This window comes from Molothrus ater, chromosome 4, assembly GCF_012460135.2.
Source record: "Molothrus ater isolate BHLD 08-10-18 breed brown headed cowbird chromosome 4, BPBGC_Mater_1.1, whole genome shotgun sequence".
Taxonomy (NCBI): Eukaryota; Metazoa; Chordata; class Aves; order Passeriformes; family Icteridae; genus Molothrus; species Molothrus ater.
Genome location: NC_050481.2, coordinates 13,903,706 through 13,923,159, shown reverse-complemented (window position 1 = coordinate 13,923,159; position 19,454 = coordinate 13,903,706). Strand labels below are relative to the sequence as shown.

General features: G+C 38.0%; 1 protein-coding gene across 2 annotated transcripts in view; it reads right to left on the bottom strand.

The window, feature by feature from the left end:
• Positions 1-1,117: 1,117 nt before the first annotated feature.
• LRBA (LPS responsive beige-like anchor protein) overlaps positions 1,118-19,454 on the bottom strand; it is a 368,959-nt gene continuing 350,622 nt past the window's right edge. For both annotated transcript variants that reach the window (XM_036381985.2, XM_036381986.2), the window contains 4 exons: positions 14,036-14,137; positions 12,617-12,831; positions 4,652-4,803; positions 1,118-2,649 (listed from right to left, as the gene is read on the bottom strand). In XM_036381985.2, the coding sequence (XP_036237878.1) occupies positions 2,559-2,649; positions 4,652-4,803; positions 12,617-12,831; positions 14,036-14,137 (560 nt within the window). In that variant the 3' untranslated portion in view covers positions 1,118-2,558. The remainder of the gene's footprint in view (positions 2,650-4,651; positions 4,804-12,616; positions 12,832-14,035; positions 14,138-19,454) is intronic.

The following is a 19,454-nucleotide window of genomic DNA, read 5'->3' as shown; positions in this document are numbered from 1 at the left end:
CAGACTGTCACATAAAAAATATTCTGCATAAATGCATTGGGGGAGAGAGGTCTGTCCCTCTCTTGAGGAATATTCTGCCAACACCAGCCAAATGAGGCCCAGCTGCTGGCACCTGCTGACAGCTTTCAGGTGATCCATGGGACACAGGCGCTGCCCTGAAGAGAGTAACAAGTATCTGAGTAGTTGGAAATTTAGCCCTGTTTTCATCTCATCACAAACAGCATGAGGTGGGACTACTCAGCCAAAGCTGAGATCCCAGGTGCACACCTGGGCCCCAGGGTGGTGTCCAAGGTGTTTGGGTTCACCTGTGGAAGGAGGGGATGTCCTACTCACCCGAGACGTCCAGAATAGAGGTGTCTTGGCAGGCCTGCTCACGGAGGAGAAGGTGAAGGTGTCCTTTCCCACAGAAAGGCTGCAGCACTCCAAAGGCAAAACACCACACTGCAGCAGCTGCTGCTGCTTCCCAAGGAGGGTCAGGTGCAACTCAGGACAGCACACACAGGTACAGCTGTGCTTCCAGTCTGGGAAAGCAATTCCTGATCCAGTAGAGCCCCTTCTCAAACAAGCAACCTACCAAATCAACTCCCCGTGAAATATTTTGGCTCCAAGATCAGGAGCTATTATTTCTATCAGTTAATGTTTCCTCATAAAGAGAAGACTTTCAGGATTTCCATTTGGCAAAATACACCCTTTTTCTTATTTGTTTTCCCTCCAACCCAGTCTAGGAAAAACCACCCCTGGCTTGAGACAAACTCAAATTTAAGTTCAAGACCATTCCAATTTCCCCTCAAACTCTGCTGATGCAAGGCTGTGAATGTTGTTGAACTTCAGGAAATGTGAGATACCAGTTTTGCATAACAAATATTCAGTATACCAGGCACTTCCAACAGACACGACCCACTACAGCCTTTCCTTAATCCCATCATCTTTGTGCTACACAAAACATGAAAATGTAACTACTGATACACCACAATCACTCTGGTATGAAAATGCAGAAAGCACAGAAAACACCATTTCATACACCCCAAAAGTACATTAAATACATCAGCCACAGCACCCCTTTCCTCTGTTAGGAACATACCCTGAATCACAAGAATCCAGTACTCCACTGAAGGTCTCAATTACAAATGTGATTTTATTTCATTTATTCACTCAAACTGAATTTTCTCATTCCAAATCTTTACTGAAAGAGAGAGTAGTTAAATGCTTAGAAAAACCAAGAACTGCTCTAGTAGGCAGCTAGAGAAATGTATGCATCAATACAGATATGGAATGTAAATTTCAACTCAGAGATCACAACATACAAAGGAGATTTTATGCAATACAGACTTACAAAACAATAACAGTTCTTTTCACAAATATTTTCACAGAGTTCTGCACAGCAATCTTGTAGAAAAGTAGATTTATGCAACACCAAAATAACTTATTGTTCCTTAGTATAAATTATTTTTCATTTCCTAAAAGAAAGAGGTAATTTAATATGACTAGGCAGGATCTGACTGGATTTGGTGGTAGCAAAATACGAAAGACATTGTTGCTCTAGGCAGAAAAGGAATATGACGTGCTACAGTATTGCAGGGGCACATTCTGACAAAAAAGAAAGAAAAAGTGGCCTGCAAATCTTGTGCTTCTGCTGCTGTATAGGGGCTGTGCACCAGCAAGCTCCTGCTGCCTCCCTGCTTTCACAGTCAACCAGCAGCAATGTGCTTTGGAACTTGCCCCTGCTAAAGAACACCTGCCTCTGTGGGCTTCTGGTTTGAAGCCTTAAAACGAGCCTTTCTGATTTGGAGGAACAATCCACATTTTGGTGTGCTTTGAAGGAGATGCCAGGTAGGAACTAAAAAGGATTCACACTTGATGTAACACAAACTCCGTTGCAGATTTCTCTCGTAACCGCACTAAACATACAACTAAAAAAGAACTAATTGTCTAGGCCTAGAAACATGCTTGAAGAGTAACATTGATGGAAATGATTTGCAAAGTTTAAAATTACATTAACCATAATTTAAATATTACCCCTTGATTCCCAGAAACTTCAGTGCTGATGTAGTACAATCATTTGGAAAAGTACGAGACAAAGTGTGGTACAGATAGCACAGATTAAAATTCCCCCAATACCATAATTAATTTCCGTTATGTTAAAATCATATTTTCCTCAAGGTTGTAGATAAAGCTTCAGATGGAACATTTGTTTCTTCGTAATATAGCTAGAATGTGAGTTTTAACCATGTTTACTTTAGGTTTTGTTTACATACAGGGATCAAAATAGACTTCTCATTGTGACTAAAAATATAGATTTTTTTTTAACTACAGAACCCAGCAGCTGGTTTTCTGCTTCTTTGCCCTTCCCCCAAAAAAGTCAAGCGAGGTCTACAAAAATAGCAATTAACTTTAAAAAATAGGTTGCTTCTTCCAGCAAATTGAAGTTACATTCAGATGTAATAGAAGTATTTATAAGGAGCCGTGTGGCGGCCCGACCCCGAGGGAGGCAGTGCTGTGTGCAGCTCCCCCCTGGCCACAGCTGCTCCTGTCAGTGCTTGTCCCGGCCTCTGGGATGGTCAGTACCTGGTTTGGTACTCGTGGTGCCAGCGATTGAAATCATTGTAAAAAACCACGATGCTCCCGGACGCCATTCCAGTCATTATACACCTGAGGGAAGCAGATTCACTGGTCAGAAAACACACAATGCACGTGTGGTCAGCCTAAAGCTGCTCCTGAGAGCTGGACAACAGAACTGCTCCCCAGCATTCCTGTCCTGCAAGGCCACTTGGGATGCCCCAGAATTACTTCTTGGCTTGTTTTTGGGGGGGTATTGGAGAGGGTATGAAGCCCTGGTGTAGCAGCAAAGGGAAGGAAGGCCAGGAGTAGTGTTCATTTCAGTTTCAACTCCCCCAGTTTCAGCACACCTGCATGAAGGAATTGGGTGTGGGCACAAGCCTTCAGTTGGAAATACTAAAACTGAAGTCTTTGATTGTTTTGGAAGCTCCTGAAAGCAATCCCAGGCTTTCCCACTGAGACACTCTTTCTTTCTGAATTCCTTACCCTTGGCCTGCTACTGGAGATCATTTAGATGTCTTTGAAAAGCCATGGCCCTCACACAGTACACAATCAGTCTCTGGATCATTTTCTCTACAGTCTCATTGAAGTATTACAAAAATCAGAGCTATAAGGATGTATAAAATCCTGGCATTTTGGGGGAATAAAGCCTTAGAATTAAAAATTCAGAGTAAAAGGCTGCAAATCTTTTCTTCAAAATGAAGAATAAGTATGAGATCATCAAAACATTGCATTTTGGTAGGATCACCTATTTCATGCCAACAGTACAATTTTGATTGTTTTTCTATTACATTAAAATGTCTTTTAAATAACTCTGAGTAATTACCTGTAATTAATCAATAATTACTCAGTAAAATACTCTGAGTAAATCTCTTCCTTGTCTTCCAACCCACAGTGCATAGGTTCTTAACTTGAGGCAATGGATAAATTTCTCTATGTCCATAATAAATTTCAGTTCATTAACATGTCATTAACTAAAGTTTCTCTAAATGCAAAATTTACAAGGTCTAAAATTTTTTTATTACATTTACATTTACATTTTGATTACATTACTAAAAAACAGTTTTTGATTACATTTAACAATGTAATACATTGAACAGCAAGGGCTTCTTTTTAATGGAAAGCCACCTTATCCGAAATGCCAATATTCTCTAATTATGCTTCTCAAGAAGCTGTTCAGTGTTTCATTGAAGTTCACAGGTTTTACTGGTTTGGATTTTTTAAAGTTCATTTTGTGTAAGTTTTAGAAACACAGATAAAATTTTTAAAACATTCAGTATGGATTTCAGTAAGTGGAAGGCTAAGAGCCTCAACAACATGCTTTACTGCATAATGTAGACATCCGTAAGGGATTTAGGAGACAAATCTGCTTGAAAAGTACACAGAAACACCATTTAGTAAATACACCACAGCAAATAAAATCCTAGCCTGAAAGCTAAAGGTGTACAGATGAAATGGGAAACATCCATCTTATAAACAAAGAATATTTTTGTGATAAAAGCACTGAAGTATTGTCAAGTACAGCTGCATTGGAAAGTGCAGTGTGAAACTGCAGTAAAAATTTTAACTGGTCACCTTCAGCAGGAGGATTGTTCAGAAAGGGTCACACTGTATATAGATAAAATAACTGTTCTAGAACTGAGAAGGACACTTTGCCTTGGCAAATATATGGATGTGTGGAGGGAACCTTCTTGTGCACCTATTCCAACTGTTCTATTTTTAACACTAAAGTCTGGAATGAGGAATGTGATTCGTCTTGTAAGGGAAAGAAGAGAGATGAAAGCACACATGTAACCTTCCACCTCCATGTGACCCACACTGTACATTGGTGCAAATCAATAACTCAGCCTATCTTGAAAGTCTGCCAAAGAAAGATTTCTTGGATCTCTCTTCACTCCCTAAAGAGCTGAAATCCTGAAAAAGATTATCTGCCCTAAATATAACATGTTAATAAAAAAACTTTTGCCAGCACAGAATTCTCAAGATAATCACTGGGATCTGTAACCCACAGAAAATCACAATTAGAACAACGACAAAAGCACGATTTAATTGTAAATATGTATTCCCCAATACTCTAGACCAGACTTGGTCTCACCTTTGGTCATAGGACAGGGCCATGGATCGGATTCCAGCATCGCAGCCTGGGTAAGCAAAGAGCCGCTTGAGGTCCCACACCTGCCAGACCATGACAACGCCGTTGTCTCCACCTGTGAGCAGATACTGTCCATCCCGACTCAGCTGAATGGCCTGGGGCAAAGCACAGGGAGATTGGTCAGATAAATGTGTGTGTCTTGTACTTCCCAACTTTTCCTTTCAATAAAAGGTTTCCTATTGATAGCTGAATGTCCAGGGAGACTTTGATGTCAACACAAGCTTTTGGGAAGCAACATTATTATGTTATTTTACCCAGCAAGAGAATTAATGCTCTTATGCACAAATCTCCTATACATTAGATGTCACTAGTTAAGTCTCACCTGACCTGTGATTTATTCCATGTTCCAAAGATCCAATATGAGGTCAGCTAAAGAAATTTACTCTTCTAATTAGCTAGATTTACAAGATGCAGCAGCACTGGCATTAAAATATAGCACCTGACATTCCCCCAAGGGTCTTTAATACCAGCCTAGCAGAAGCTGAATGTTGACAGGAACTGAACTGGTATACGAATCACTAAAATTAATTTAGACCTGCACTTTAGATTCCTGCACTGGATTAATAAAATAATGATCCACCTCTCTTAAGAGAGATTGTGCTCACTTTTATCATCCATCCTGAAACTGCCTCTGAAAAATTCAATGTCATATACCCTGTTTTGTATGCATCATGGGGACTGATGGCAAATCTGTATTTGAAATCATTATTTGGGAACCAAATCATGATGAAAGATGGGATATCACTGGTTTACTGAGTCAAGACTTCTTCAAACAGGATTCTTCAATCTATTTTAGTATTTTTTGTGTGCTATTGGGAAAAAATCAAGATACATACTGAATGCCGAAAAGAATAATTTTCCTTTTTTACCTGAAGACTATACCAGATGATACTACCAGATATTAAATTGACAGGATTCAGGAGAAATCTTTCTTAAAAGAAAGATTTTCCCAGTGTAAATAGGCCAAAATGGGTCTTAAGAGAATTGAACTTGAAATTTTATCAGAGCAAGTGCCAATTTATGGGGTGAGAGACCATGATCCATCTAGCCCAAAGGTCTATCTCCAAAAATGGCAGCAGGAAATGCTGCCAGCCTGGTCAGCACACAGCCCTCACCCCCCATGCACCACAGCACCCAAAATCACTGGATTAGGAAGATCAGAAAGTTCCCTCTAGTGTCTATTTATGGAAATGTGCCCATGAATTTTCTTAATCTTTTTTTGAGCCTGCTTGTTGGGAAGGATGAAAGTTTGACAAGTCTCACAGATATGTATGCTTGGCAGAAAGATTTTTGAATATAGAACCTGAGAATGAAATAGAGATGGAAGCAAGTTTTGATACAGAAAAGAATTGCTGAACCAGTCTTACTGGATAACTAAGAAGGCAAAGGGTGTGTTAGCTAGAAGGGATTTTTATGACTTAGAGCAAAGAATAAACCCACCTCAAACAAGATGTTTTTACCAAGCAGAAAGCACAGGCAAACAAGTCTGACAATGTTGCAAGTAGAAAAAAAGTCTCAGAATTTTCCACTGCAAGAAAGCTGTTCTAGCTTAAATTGTAATGTACAAACTTTTAGTGATGGGAGAATAGTAACATGAATATGGTAATTATAGTAGTTATGATAGGTTATAGATAATAGTTAAGGTATAGATTGGTTCTACTGCATTAAGATGCTCAGCAAAGGAAAGTATATAATGCACTGTAACCAAAACCAAAGGGTCTCCAGGCCTGCCTGCAGCTGGAGCTGACAGCTCTGTCACCAATGACCCTGGACTGCTGCAACCTCTTAGATGTAATAAACTGCATTTTGAAGAGCTGTCTGGAGTCCCACATCCCTCATTACGACTCCTACACCTGCTGATGCCTTCTGAGGGTGGCAAGAAATTGGCAGAAGCAATTACAGGTAATTACAGTATTACAGGTTTATTCCATGTTTGGAGATGATCCTACCAGTTTCAGTGAATACACCACATTCTCATATTGTGGAGTTTCCTGAATAAGAGTTCTCTATTTATCTCAGGCATTGCCTTTATCACTCCGTAAACTTTCAGCATTCCCCACCTCAGAAAGCATTGACTTAAGCTGATTCCCAACAGCAACCTTTGGAAGACTCCATGACTGACTTTTCTCACAGCGTGTGAGCATTTTTTCCATATGGGTCTCAGTAATTACTACTACAGAAACCCTGAGGAGGATAAAAACTTCATCTGAAAGGAGGCTCCTGCCCTGCTGTTGTGAAGAAAAGAAATGTAAGCAGTCGAGGATATCAGGCCCTGATCTTATAGCCTCATCCTCCAACTGTCCAGGAAAACTGAAGCATTTTCCAAAGAAACAAAACCAGAAAGTTGAACAGGTTCTGTCATGTGGAATGACATCAGCACGAGTCATCAGCAAGATCAAGACCCTTGAAACTACATATTGTACCATGACTACTAATGCCAAGTAAGTCCAAGCCTTTTCCTATGCTCTTTTCCTGTTTTCAGATGCCTCTTCTCCACTCTCTTTCTGATTTTTGCTCCCCAGCTTGACTTCTGTTTTTCCTTCTCTGCTCTCTGCTTTTAGATTTATCCACAATACTCAGCACAGAAACAGCCTGTCCTCCATTCTGCTCTTCTTCCTCCTCTGCTTCCTTATCAGTTCTTCCCTTTCCTTGCCCAGGATCACAACCATCACATTTCTTGCCGTGGATCTTTTGTGAGGGATGATCTTTTCTTGCCATGCACCTCTTTGTGAGGGATGACTGGTTGCAGGGAAAAACTGCATCCATGGCCTACAGATGTTCAGTACAGAATACAGATACTAAGTATTATCTACAAATGTATTTAACCTACAGTTTGTGAATCAGCTAAATTTGGGCAGCCTTTCAATGCACTACACACCCTTCACATCAGGATTAATTTGTGATAAATTTCAGCTGGCCCAACTTCTCAAGAGAATGATGTAAGAATGGAGGATGTTCGCAGCAGTGGCTTATAAATTCCATAAACACACTCTCTAGAAACAAGTTGATTCTTTTTGACTAAAACATTGTCAAGGCAAGGACTTTGCCTCAAGATAATAGTCTACAAGCAAAATTCCAGCTCAGAGATTTAAATTTAGGAAAAACAGTAGAAAGAACTGAAGACAGGATTTTGCAAACATCTCTCTACTGAAATCTGTAATTATTTTGGCATTTGCAGTCTCTGCTTATACAGGTTTGCAAATATGCAAAACTTTTTACATACCTCAGGGAAATCCAGTTTGGGACTTTTCTTAACATACAGAATTTACAGTACACGCACCACGAAAAAATCAGAGAAACTAAAAGACAAAGATGTTGCGTTCATGCAACACTGAAGTGTTTATACAGACTGCTGACAAGCCTAGAAACCAAAATATACAGTGTGTGTAAGATACTGCTTTGTGAGCAGCAGTAACTGAAGTCAGACATATTGCACATCTGTATTTTTTGTATTGCTGCACTCTATTACTGCGATGCCAAATACATCCTGTAAGAATTCTATGATGTGCGACACTTAGATTAAGACAGAGCTTCTATATTATGTTGTAAATTTTGAGTGTTTACTGCAACAACTCCCAAGGAGTCAGAATAGATCACATCGCTGGAATTTTATTTCGCACAATAACTTAAAAAGGAGTGTAATTGAAACACAAACATATACTCTAAACAAAATGTAACACAAACATATACTCTAAACAAAATATAACACTGAGCAAAAAAGAAAAGATGATAAACCTATTCCAGCCGCGTTTTGAACTAAGATGACAAGACATACATATAAATTTAGACACAATAAAGCAGAACTTGTAGAGTTTTTCCAACCACAGCTAAGTATGGAAAACAGAACACTAATGAAGATTAGAATTGAGTATTCGGAGTTGAAGCTTCTTCCCCTCCCCACAAAAATAAATGTTCCAACCATTAATTGCTTCTGTGATTGTTGCTATCAGAACTGTGCTAAGCATCTTGAAAGCACAGGCACTTGAAAAGGAGCTTGAAAACTCTAATTTAGAGACTGTCTTAGAAGAGTAGAGTAAGAAAGGGGCAGAAAATAAACTGGTAAGACTGAAAATTATCTAGAACTAGTGTGCACTGAGTGAATGATCACAAGATCTAACTAACCACAGAAGTATTAAAGAGATTATTCATTAGAAGCAAAAATCAATATGGGGTAGTTTTCTTCTCTATAACAATAGCAGCCTCCTAAGGGTATTTCCAAATTGCAATGAAGACCGTGACAAATAATTATTTGCTACACTTATAAAATTCAGCTGATGAAAATCCATTAACCTTACGGTCATGGTTCACTTGAATTTTATACTTGAGGCTTTTACTGAAGAAATGCTATATTAAAAGGCAAATTAAAGCCATTAATCTTTAACTCTTCCACTACCTGCAACATGCAGTCGGTTTTGTGATCTTTTGATTAAATAAAGTACAAGCTTTGAACCCTTACTAATACCTATGCAATTTTACTAAGTCATTGGCTTGTCATGAAGACAAGATGTTGATTTATTTAATTTTTATTTTTTATAAATACATTTCTCAGTCACTTGCCTATATATATAAGAAGGAATGAAAGAATGAATGAAGGGATGAAGGAATGAATGGAAGAAAAAGGTGACCCTGTCAACACTTCAGTTTCATGATATGCCCTTCAAGATTTAACAAACGAAAGGATGCTTTTACTTCCAAATACTCCAGCTGGTATGGAAGGTGACATGAATCAATTTTACTGTTCTGCTTTTCCCCAGTGTAGTTTATCTGCAATTCTGCTAGGTATGAAACTGAAACAACCCTGCAACTAATCTTTCTCACAACACGAGCTTCAGACTCTCAAATAATCCCCAAAGTGCACAATTTCAGCAATGTTCTAAAAGCTGCATTTCTGACTTGTATTTCCCTGGAAAGTCTCAAAACTTTTCAGAAATCCTTTTAACGTTTCAGGTTTTTGAAAGGCAGTGCTTTGTAAAAAGGCAGAGCTGACACTGTGACAGCCCTGGCTTACAGCAGCAGAAGTCTTGTGGGTACTTCCACATTTCAAAACAGACTCAGGAAGGAAAATAAATTGGTTCCTCTGGGTGAAACAGCATACAGTCTTGGTTTAGGATAAAATAACTTTACCTCTTAGAACAAGCAGACTATTTAGAGTTAAAGGTATTCATTAAGATATCTAAACATTTCATGGTATATGTACTGTGATATGCCTAAGCTTCACTGAGCAATACAGTATTTAAAACAAAAACAGGTGGAAGGCATTGATTAGACCCTGAATTTCCCCAGAGGTTCTGAATTTTTTATGGCAGTTTTCTAGCACAAGAATACAAGAAAGAAAATGAGAATGTTTATCCCAGCGTCACTGTTGAAAACGGCTAGTTTTACCAATAACGTCCTGAAATACCAGCCCATAATGACACAGGAAAACCGAAGCTGTTATATTACAAATTCCACACTTATGACCTTTTTCCTTCCCTTTTCTATCCTCCCCAAGCAAATGCCAATGAGGAGAGTTTGTCAGCACAGCCCATGGGTAGGTGCTATTAATTTTAAATGCCCCACTTTAATCATGCAGTTGCCACTCTCCTTCAGCGATGATGTAGTGCAGAAGCACTGGCAGAGACGCTGTCGGTTGTTTAAGCGTAAAGCTCAGCTCGGACCACTGGGACGGAAAGAAAACAAAACAAAACAAAATAAACCCCAAACCCCTCTACAAACATAATTCTGGCCCACAGAGAGCAGAACTTCAATTGCTTCCAGCAACATTCCTAAAGCTGTGGGTACTGACTGAAACACTACAGAAATTGTTTTAGCCGACAAGGGATTTCTAGATATTTTACAGATTTGCTGGCCTAGCTGACAACATAATCACAACTGAAAGTGACAGATTATCAACATTATTAATGTAAAAAGAGAAAATACTGTGATATGGTCTTGCTTTATGGAAAGAACTCTGGGATGAAGGGTAGGCTGAAAATCTCAGAAGTGTTTGTAAAAGGACGGCCAAAGGTACAATTTCAGGGAATTGATGCAAAAATCTACATTAATTTGGAAAAAATGTCTGGGAACAGAAATATATACATTTTTACTTCACTTCCCCAGCCTCAAACCTGCACCTGTGGCTGCCACAAAACACAGAAGTCAAATGTCCCCTAATCCCACTAGACCGCACTCTCACTATGGAAAAGGGACCTACACAGAGAGTTATTTCTGTATATTCCACCACCAGCATAGCAGACATTCTGAATGGATGACATAGGGATACTGGATTAGCAGAGCATAGTACATTATAGAAGTTTTAAAAGATTTTAAGTGAAACATACTGAACTGTACAGAAACTTCAGTGCTAATGAAGCAGTTCCATACAAACCATAAAGTGCAAATAAGGGAGATCAAAACTCTTTATAATACATTGACACATTCTTCTATCTTTAGCATGGAAAGAAGTGCTCACAAATTTGCACAGCAGCTGAAAGAATGCCAATAATTCTGTAAAACAAACATGATGGCAGAGAGATGTTGCACTGTGATGCCGTTTCCTCTTTCACCTATTCCAACCCCTCAGGTGTGCCAACCTCTCCTTTCTCCCTTGCCCTCCTGTTAAGAGCTGTCCATCAATCTTAACATTCCAGCAGGGTCGTGGTGTGGTTGGCAGAAGTTCAAAAGATGCCCCTCAGGTCTGGGCTCATTGGCCTGTCCAAGCTTCTATATCCCTTGAGCCTTCCCCTCCTCCCACCTGGATGGTGCCTCACCTGTCCCTTCCCCTCCGCCTGTCCCCGGGCTTAAAAGGACACAAGACCATGCGGCCGGGTTTCTGCTGGGAGCTGTTACAAGATTCAGAGGTCTATCATCCTGGAATAAACTCTGGATTAAAACTCTACGATAGAATGCTCTCCTTTCTCTTCACCATCGCCTGAACCTTTTCCACCAGAGGTAAACTGAGTTCCTACTATGCCTAGATTTGTTCTGAGTGCCCAGCTGCAGCATCCCGCCGGCCAAAGGTATCTCTGAGGTGAAACACCACAGCTGCTGCCTTTGGCCCAGCAGCAAGGGTCAGACGAGGCCGGGCACGTCCCACTCGGAAATATTGGGATTAATATTCCATAGAGAGGGATTTTCTTTCTGACATGTGTAATCCAAATAAAGGAAAAACTTTTAGAGTTTTCAACTCAAGAGAACATTGGAAATCCCAGCAGCTGAGTTCCTGGGATCTTCCATCAGATTACAAAAATCAGCTTGGAGGTGTGGTACTGCAGTACAGCTGGCAGCTTCTGCTCTGTTTCATAGGTACTATTACACAGGACCTGTCAAGAGACCTTCATTTTATATTATAAAATAATTTTTATAAAGCCATAGGCTTAAAATGCCTCCTGCATAGTTTTGGACTTGCTCCAGGTCTCCTGCAGCTGAAGATGTGGAACTCTGCTGCCCACTTCACAAATGCCAAAGGGCTAAAAGAGTTGAAGTATAGACATATCCCTATAAACTTCCTGGAACTCAGCACAACACATGCTAGCTGAACCAGGATGCTGGAATGCTGTCAGAGATGCCAAAAGAAAGGGGAAAACTAACATCCAAAATAGCATGTCACCGACCTCCTGCCTTCAGACTGAAAAGCAAAGATGCAGCACAGCCTCTCCTGGTCAGCAATTAGTAATATTTATATTCTCCAACTCAAGAAAATGCCTACACAGTATTCCTTACTTTATGAATAGAGTTACTTTACAGCTAAAACACTTCCTAACGTTATTAAGAGCACATGGTCCCCTTAAATTTTTTCGGAATGCTGCTATGTTATGGTCTGGTACCACATATTCATGGTCTGGCTATAGAAAGAGTCTCCACCCAACTCCAGCATTGACAGCTTTTCCCCATGCAGCTGGCAGTTAGCACACACTTGAGGACACTCACCCTTATCTTGTCATCTGTTTCCATCGTGGCCTGCAGTCTCCCATTCACACTGAACACACAGAAGAGGCCATTTTCATAATATATGACACAGTGCCCTTCTCTGGAAGCTTGAATAAGTTTTGGTCTCAGGCAGCTTTCGGGACCTTGTAATCTTTCAGGACCTTCTAACGTCCTCAGTAGATCTCCATTCATAGAATGTATGAGACATGGTCCTTCTAGTGAGACAGAATAGGATCTCAGGTTATTGATTCATATGCTCAATTAAAGACATCATTTTTCAAAAATCAAGTAATGAATTCTACTAAAATAATCACGATTATATTACTTTATAATGGTTGTTATCATGTTTAGGTGAATTGCCTATGACTTTAAGGGTACCAGACACTAAGATAAACAGCTTATCCCTTGAAAGCTTTGCATTAAGGTATAAGTACCTAGACTGCCTTTGGTGGAGTTTCTTTTAAAGCAGGTAGTAGTTAATTTTGAGAGTTAATTTTGAGATTATTTAATTTTGAACAATTAAACATACTAAACCTTGAAAGGAGATTATCAAAACACAGACACACAGAGTGAGAGTAATGAATTTACATATGTAGGTATTCTACAAGTGTATGTTTTCATATTAAGATTGTAAGCCATACACAACCCACTAACTATTTGCTTTTTCAACACATTCTGACAAATACTTGCTTTGCACATAAGCCACACGAGTTCACGTGCATAATGCAGAAATGCCCACAGGTACAGACCATGAGTACACCCAACTCTGAAGAAGTGTCTCTGAGTAGCTATTTTAGAAACACTAAAGTAGAAAGATACTAATTCCAAGAAATTTACAGTTTAAAAATAATTGTGGATTTAATTTAAAAATCATATCATTAAGCAATAAGAAAATTATATAGAATATCCACAGAACCAACATCACTCTTTATAATTTGCCTGCTAAAAGCAGGTCTTTGAGAATACAAATGGAGCATATTAGAGGTTCTGCAGCCAAGCTGAAAAAGCCTGAACAGAATTACCAGTAGTTTATACACACCCTTCATCAAACAAACATTCTCTTTCTGTCAAAATTAATTCTTGCTTCCCCTTTTTGAGAATTTATCCATTACAGCCACTCTTCACTATCCTGGCCCTCAAAGGCTGTATCCAACTATGCTACATGCAATTGCACACTGGATAAACAAACAGAAATAGCAATCAGGAGGGAAACTGATGTGGTTTTCTCTTATTATAAACGTTGGGACAATCCTCAGTTTCAACGTGTTTAAAAAGCGGTTTCAAATTCCACAGCAACTAAAAAAATGGTTAGAAATAAAACCACCATAAAGTTTATAAATTCTACCACCTGAAACCATATTCCTCTTGGCATTAGGATTATAGCCTCACAAACAGAAAGAAATGATAAAACTACCTTACCTTTTGAACCACTTATTACCAGACCAAGCTCAGCACAAATGGCAGCACAGGTGATCTCATAGTCGTGTCCTGTCAGAACAGCTCGAGGAGTTGCAAAATCACCTTCAGTGAAAAAACAATAAAAGCAATCTTGGTTACAATCTATTTCCAAAATCACTGCTTTCCATCACTGAAGCACCTTCTGTTTCCTTGCTCTTTGAGTTCATGCTGCTTACAAGTCACATCAATGCTCCTGTTTGCATACGGGAGTGTTGTACTCCTACCTGTGTAGTACAGCAGCAGCACTCTACCTGCATATTTACTGAAAGTCAGATGTGCAGTAAAACCAACCAAAGTTGGTTTCCCCTCCCTCTCTCTCCCCCTCTAATTTATATTTTCTGGAGGGAGAGATTTAAGTCAAATACTACCCTTTCCTACAAAAGGCATTAGTAAATGCAAGTATCACTAGAGTAGCTATCAAGAGAAGACACCTAAAGTGCCCAAAGATGAAGAAAAACTTCCAGCGACTGATTTTATTTTAACCTAATAACAGTGCTGAAACCTCAGTTTGAAGTCTAGTTCTTTGCAAGACAGGGAGTTGGACCACAGGCAGGATGAATTTCTGATGAATTTGCAAAGAAGTCCCACTCAAACCCAACATTATTGCTCCTATTAGACATTTCCCTACTACAGGAACTGTGGGGTTTTTGTACTTCTCTTTATAATCAAACATATATGGATAGAATAAAAAAGAAGAATTGTACAACTGTCACATTTAAAGGAAAAAACATTATTCTCCCTGGTCAAGGCAGAGGAAGGGTAAGCAAATGCTATAAAGCTCTTTAAACAGTTTTATATTTTTGCTCATAGTTTATTCACTGCCCTCTTCAAAAGTGCTGGCATTTTAAAAAATCACAGAAGTTATTTTTGTATGACCATAGAATTAGCTCATTCATAGCATTCTACAAAGCATTTAAACTCCAAAGGATGTTTCTTGGGCAATGCTATCATGTAGTTTTCAAAAGGTTTAGATGAGTTTTTAAGCAGTAGGGAATAATTTTGCTTCACAATGAATGATGATATGTGAGACGCCAACAAAGCAGTAAAGCAGTGGTAAAATCAACCTCTTTTTTCACTTGAAAAAGAGGAGATGGTTTTACAAAGACACAGAGTAATAGTGGGACCAATTGACTCCATTAGTTACTAAGTTAGCATCAATCAAATTACATTTGGGGTTGGAAATATCAAAAGATAAACTCAGCATAATATCATTAATCTGTCCATGTAGAGCAGCACCAGCAATACTGGTACTGAGTGTTATTAGTGCTCATGGAGCTGTATTTAAAGGGATAGTTTCTCAGACCCTTCATGAGAGACTTCTCTGCAAAAGAAGTATAAGATCTGGGCTTGCATAAATATTTTTACTCAAACCATTTATACCACCTCCCAAAACATCTGTGCAGCTGGCACATTCCAGTGGTTTTTAAGTAAAGGTCATAATCTCTGACAACATCTCAAATCAAGAATTTTGACCTTTCAAAATTTGATTTATTCTGCAGTTACTATTACAATTTGTATCAACAATGCAAAATCTTGAAAAGTAAATAAGTCTATTTCTTCTTAGATTTGGTCACAGACACTATATATGCGTGTGCATACATGTACACACCCAGGCATCTATGTTGCCAGCACTTTCAATGTGAACATGCTTTAGAGCAGCTTGCTAAATCCTCCTAATCTCTTAAGAAACAGTCATTAGAAGCTGTCACTTTTCTTTCGTATAATGTTTGAAAAAACAGACTCAAGCCCAGGATGTATGGTAGACAGTTCAGGAGCAGAGGGAAAAAAAGAACCTCCCAACAAATTAGAAGCATAAGGGTGGATTTAACGACCTCTAGGTACTTCTCAGGTGGCTGATCCTGTGAATTTTGCTCACAAACCTTTCAGAGCGAGTTGCTCTATTGAACCTTGCCCCACTAAACATGGGCTGGGCACCTCCGAAGATTCATAAATGAGCTCTATATAGCCAAGCCACAAACCTGCAGTTTTAGGGGAAAATGTAACAGCAACTGTAACAGTCATACTATCCAGTAACAATTTAATAATGCTGACCCAATTCTTTCTCCTTGCCACTACCAAGCCCTAAAATGTGCCAGCTTTGTGCGTTTAAAGGTCTTGTTAGTTTCTTTTCTTTTAATGAGTTGCCTATATTAGCAACATTTTAGAATTCTGGTTTTATTGCTTTCTTCTGCTTTCAGAAATTGAATTAACACACACTCACATAGATCAGCAAGGAATTATTTTAATTATACACTTCACATTAATGAAACTTTTGAAATCAGAGAAGTTTTAAATACACAACATTGCAGGAGGTAATAAATGTAAGATGCTGGAGCTAGAACCACTTATGAGAAGCAATGCCTGAATGAATTATTAGGACTTGCAGATACACAAAATCGTGAGAGTAAACTTATTGCTTACAGCAACTCCATTATTTTGGGTTTTATCTGCATAAGGCTGTCAGCAACTACATCCATTAAACGCAGGAGATAAGACTCCTAAATCAAGAAGTAGAAACTGAGCGTATATATTTATCACAGTTCACAGAAAATAAAATTGCCTAAGTAACGCTCACAGTCTTTTCAGAATTTGGACTTGACTTCAAACATAACAGAGTATAAATCTACAAGTGGAAGGATCAGTGTTTCATAGATTGTATCAACTGTTTCCTAAATTATATTTGAAATAAAGAAACACTAAAACAAAACAAAAAAAACCACAAAAATACACCCAACACAAATGAGCAAAAAATAAAAAGAAGAAAACTAAGTAGTATCTTTAAAGAACTTAGGATTTGAATAGATACTGTAAAAGAAGAGTCCTGTGAAAAGTCAGGCTGACTCCTTTGATAAGAATGTCAAGTATTTAGGGGTTTCCAAGCCTGATTTCCCAAATAATGGGGTCAACTTAAAAGCTGGTCATAGAGCAGAACAGATTTCTTTAAAAGCTTTTAAACTGTTATTGGTTCAAAAGATTGTCATGGTTTTCAATAATGCAAAGAGAAAATTTTATTTTGTTGCTGGTTTAAGGGGCACCACTTCAAACTTTTCTAAATTGTTTTAGGAGAACAGACTCACAGACCCTTTTGAAAAGCTAGGGAAGTGACTTCAAAGGGAAGAGAGTCTTTGTCTGCTAAGCAGGTTTACGACCACTGATGCAAACCCTAAGTAAGGGCTGAAAAGAACACTCAGAGAATCTTTATGGAGATCCTTAAGGAAGATGAACAAGTCAAATGAAATTAAAGATAGTTCAAATCCTAGCACTAATAACCAGGACACAATAGTTTTACAGATGTGCTTTTTCAGTGTAGGATATAGTGATATCCTCAGACTATCCCATCCCTGGATCGCTGCTGGGAGCTGAATTCTGTAACATTCTTAATGCCCCATTCACATTGCTAAAAATGCCATCAATGATTTATTTAAGTCACAAGAGGCACACATAAAGTTACTTTCCAGTAATGGACAGAATACTTTACCTTTGCAGCAACCATTCAAATTATTTCAAAAGAACTCACCTACATTCCAATAAATAATTTCTGCAAAGCTGTTTTCCCATAGAAAATAACATATCACTCTTACTTAAGTGACTAAAGTACATTTTAAATCATAAAATTCAAGCTTCAGAAGATAAAAGAAGAGCATGTGATATCATGTCAGCCTGTGGTGATATATCAGTGAAAAAATGTTAGGCTTTTGGAGACTATGTTTAAAAAGGAACAGTGGGATTACGGCAAAATCAAAACTTTCTTCCAGTTTAATGACATCCAGAAGAAGAAAAGCCTTACTGGAGAGAACAAGAAATTGGTTTGTATTACTAGGTCTCTCTCTGCTATTTTTTTAGCTTTGGTGATGTTACAATACAAAGCAGCATCATGACATTTTAAATCCATCAGCAAATTCCTGAAATGGCCGCATTCTTTGTTTTCAGTACTGAGCTGTAAAAGCTGAGCCAAACACAAAAACTCATTTGAAAAAAAATATCTTCCTAAAAAGAAACCAAAAGAGAGATTAGCTAAAACACTTACTTCACAATTAAATACAAGATACTCTTCCTACTATTTATAGGTGAGACAATATTATGCAACACATTAAAATATAAAATATTTGACTGTGCTCCTTTTTTATATTTTATACTGAGAAGACAGTTAATTGTTATGTCACAGAGACCTAAACAGCCATTTCTAAATTATTCTCTAATTTCAGAGGCTGTGGGACACTTTAAAATGGCAAACTAATTCTGCAATTTTATGCCAATACAAAATCCAAATCAAATGAAGCATCAGTTACTCTGTCTTTTTACCTATTTCTCACAAAAGTAATTGAGTGCCTTCTTAGAATGATACATCAACCAAACCAAACTATATGTAAGAAAGACCTTCTAAAATAATATTTTTTTAATTTTCCCAATTTGGAAGTTGCTTTTTATGATTTAAAAAATAAGGAAAACAATAAAAGGTTTGAAATAAACATGGGAAATACAGAGGTGTGTACAGAATATAGGACGTCTGGACAAAAATGCTCTCAGCAAAATATAGGTAAATAAAGAAAACTAATTTGCTGCTAACATCCTGTGTTGATTATATAGCAGGTTTCAGACTTTAATTGTATCAAAGTGATAACTGTCAAATATTATATAAAGTCTGTGCATTAACATTATTTATAGATCACATAATTGGCCAAATGATTAGAACCCTATTTCACTGGCACAGAAAATTACCTGATGGATGAGAGATCTTACTCAAGTGATACCACACAAAATCATTGAAATGTTCCTAAAGCTTCACCTTGAGTTATTTTTTCTTTATAAATAAGAATTTTTATATAATATAATAACAATATAATATTTTCATATTGTATAGAAACTTCATTGTTGTCTGGTTCTTCATATGACACTCCATCAGCATTTCCTCTTAATTCCTTCAAACTACTTCCCATCTGTTCAGACTTATTTTACCACAAGAAGTACAACCTTATGCAAGTTTTGGTTTTGTAAAAAACACTTCAACCTTGTATTTTCTGAAAAAGGAACAACACCTTTGAACAATGTATCATTCTATTCTGAAGCAAATTCTAAACATGCTATATTTTGTTCAGTAAGAAAAAAATACATTAGATTTATGTTGTAGGATTCATTTCAGTAAATATAACCCAGGAGGGCTTACTATACTTAGCTCAGTGTAACTCACTGCAACAAGTGACCAACATTTAATCAGTATTAATGAGAGATTTTTCATACATGCTGTGTCACAAAAACTACACTTCCAAAACAAACAGAATAAGGAAGAAGATCTAACAGGCCTTCATAAACTGGGTATTACAATTCAGACTTCAAAAGTCAATAATCCCCAGTCTCTTAATTCCTGCACCATGTGCAACAC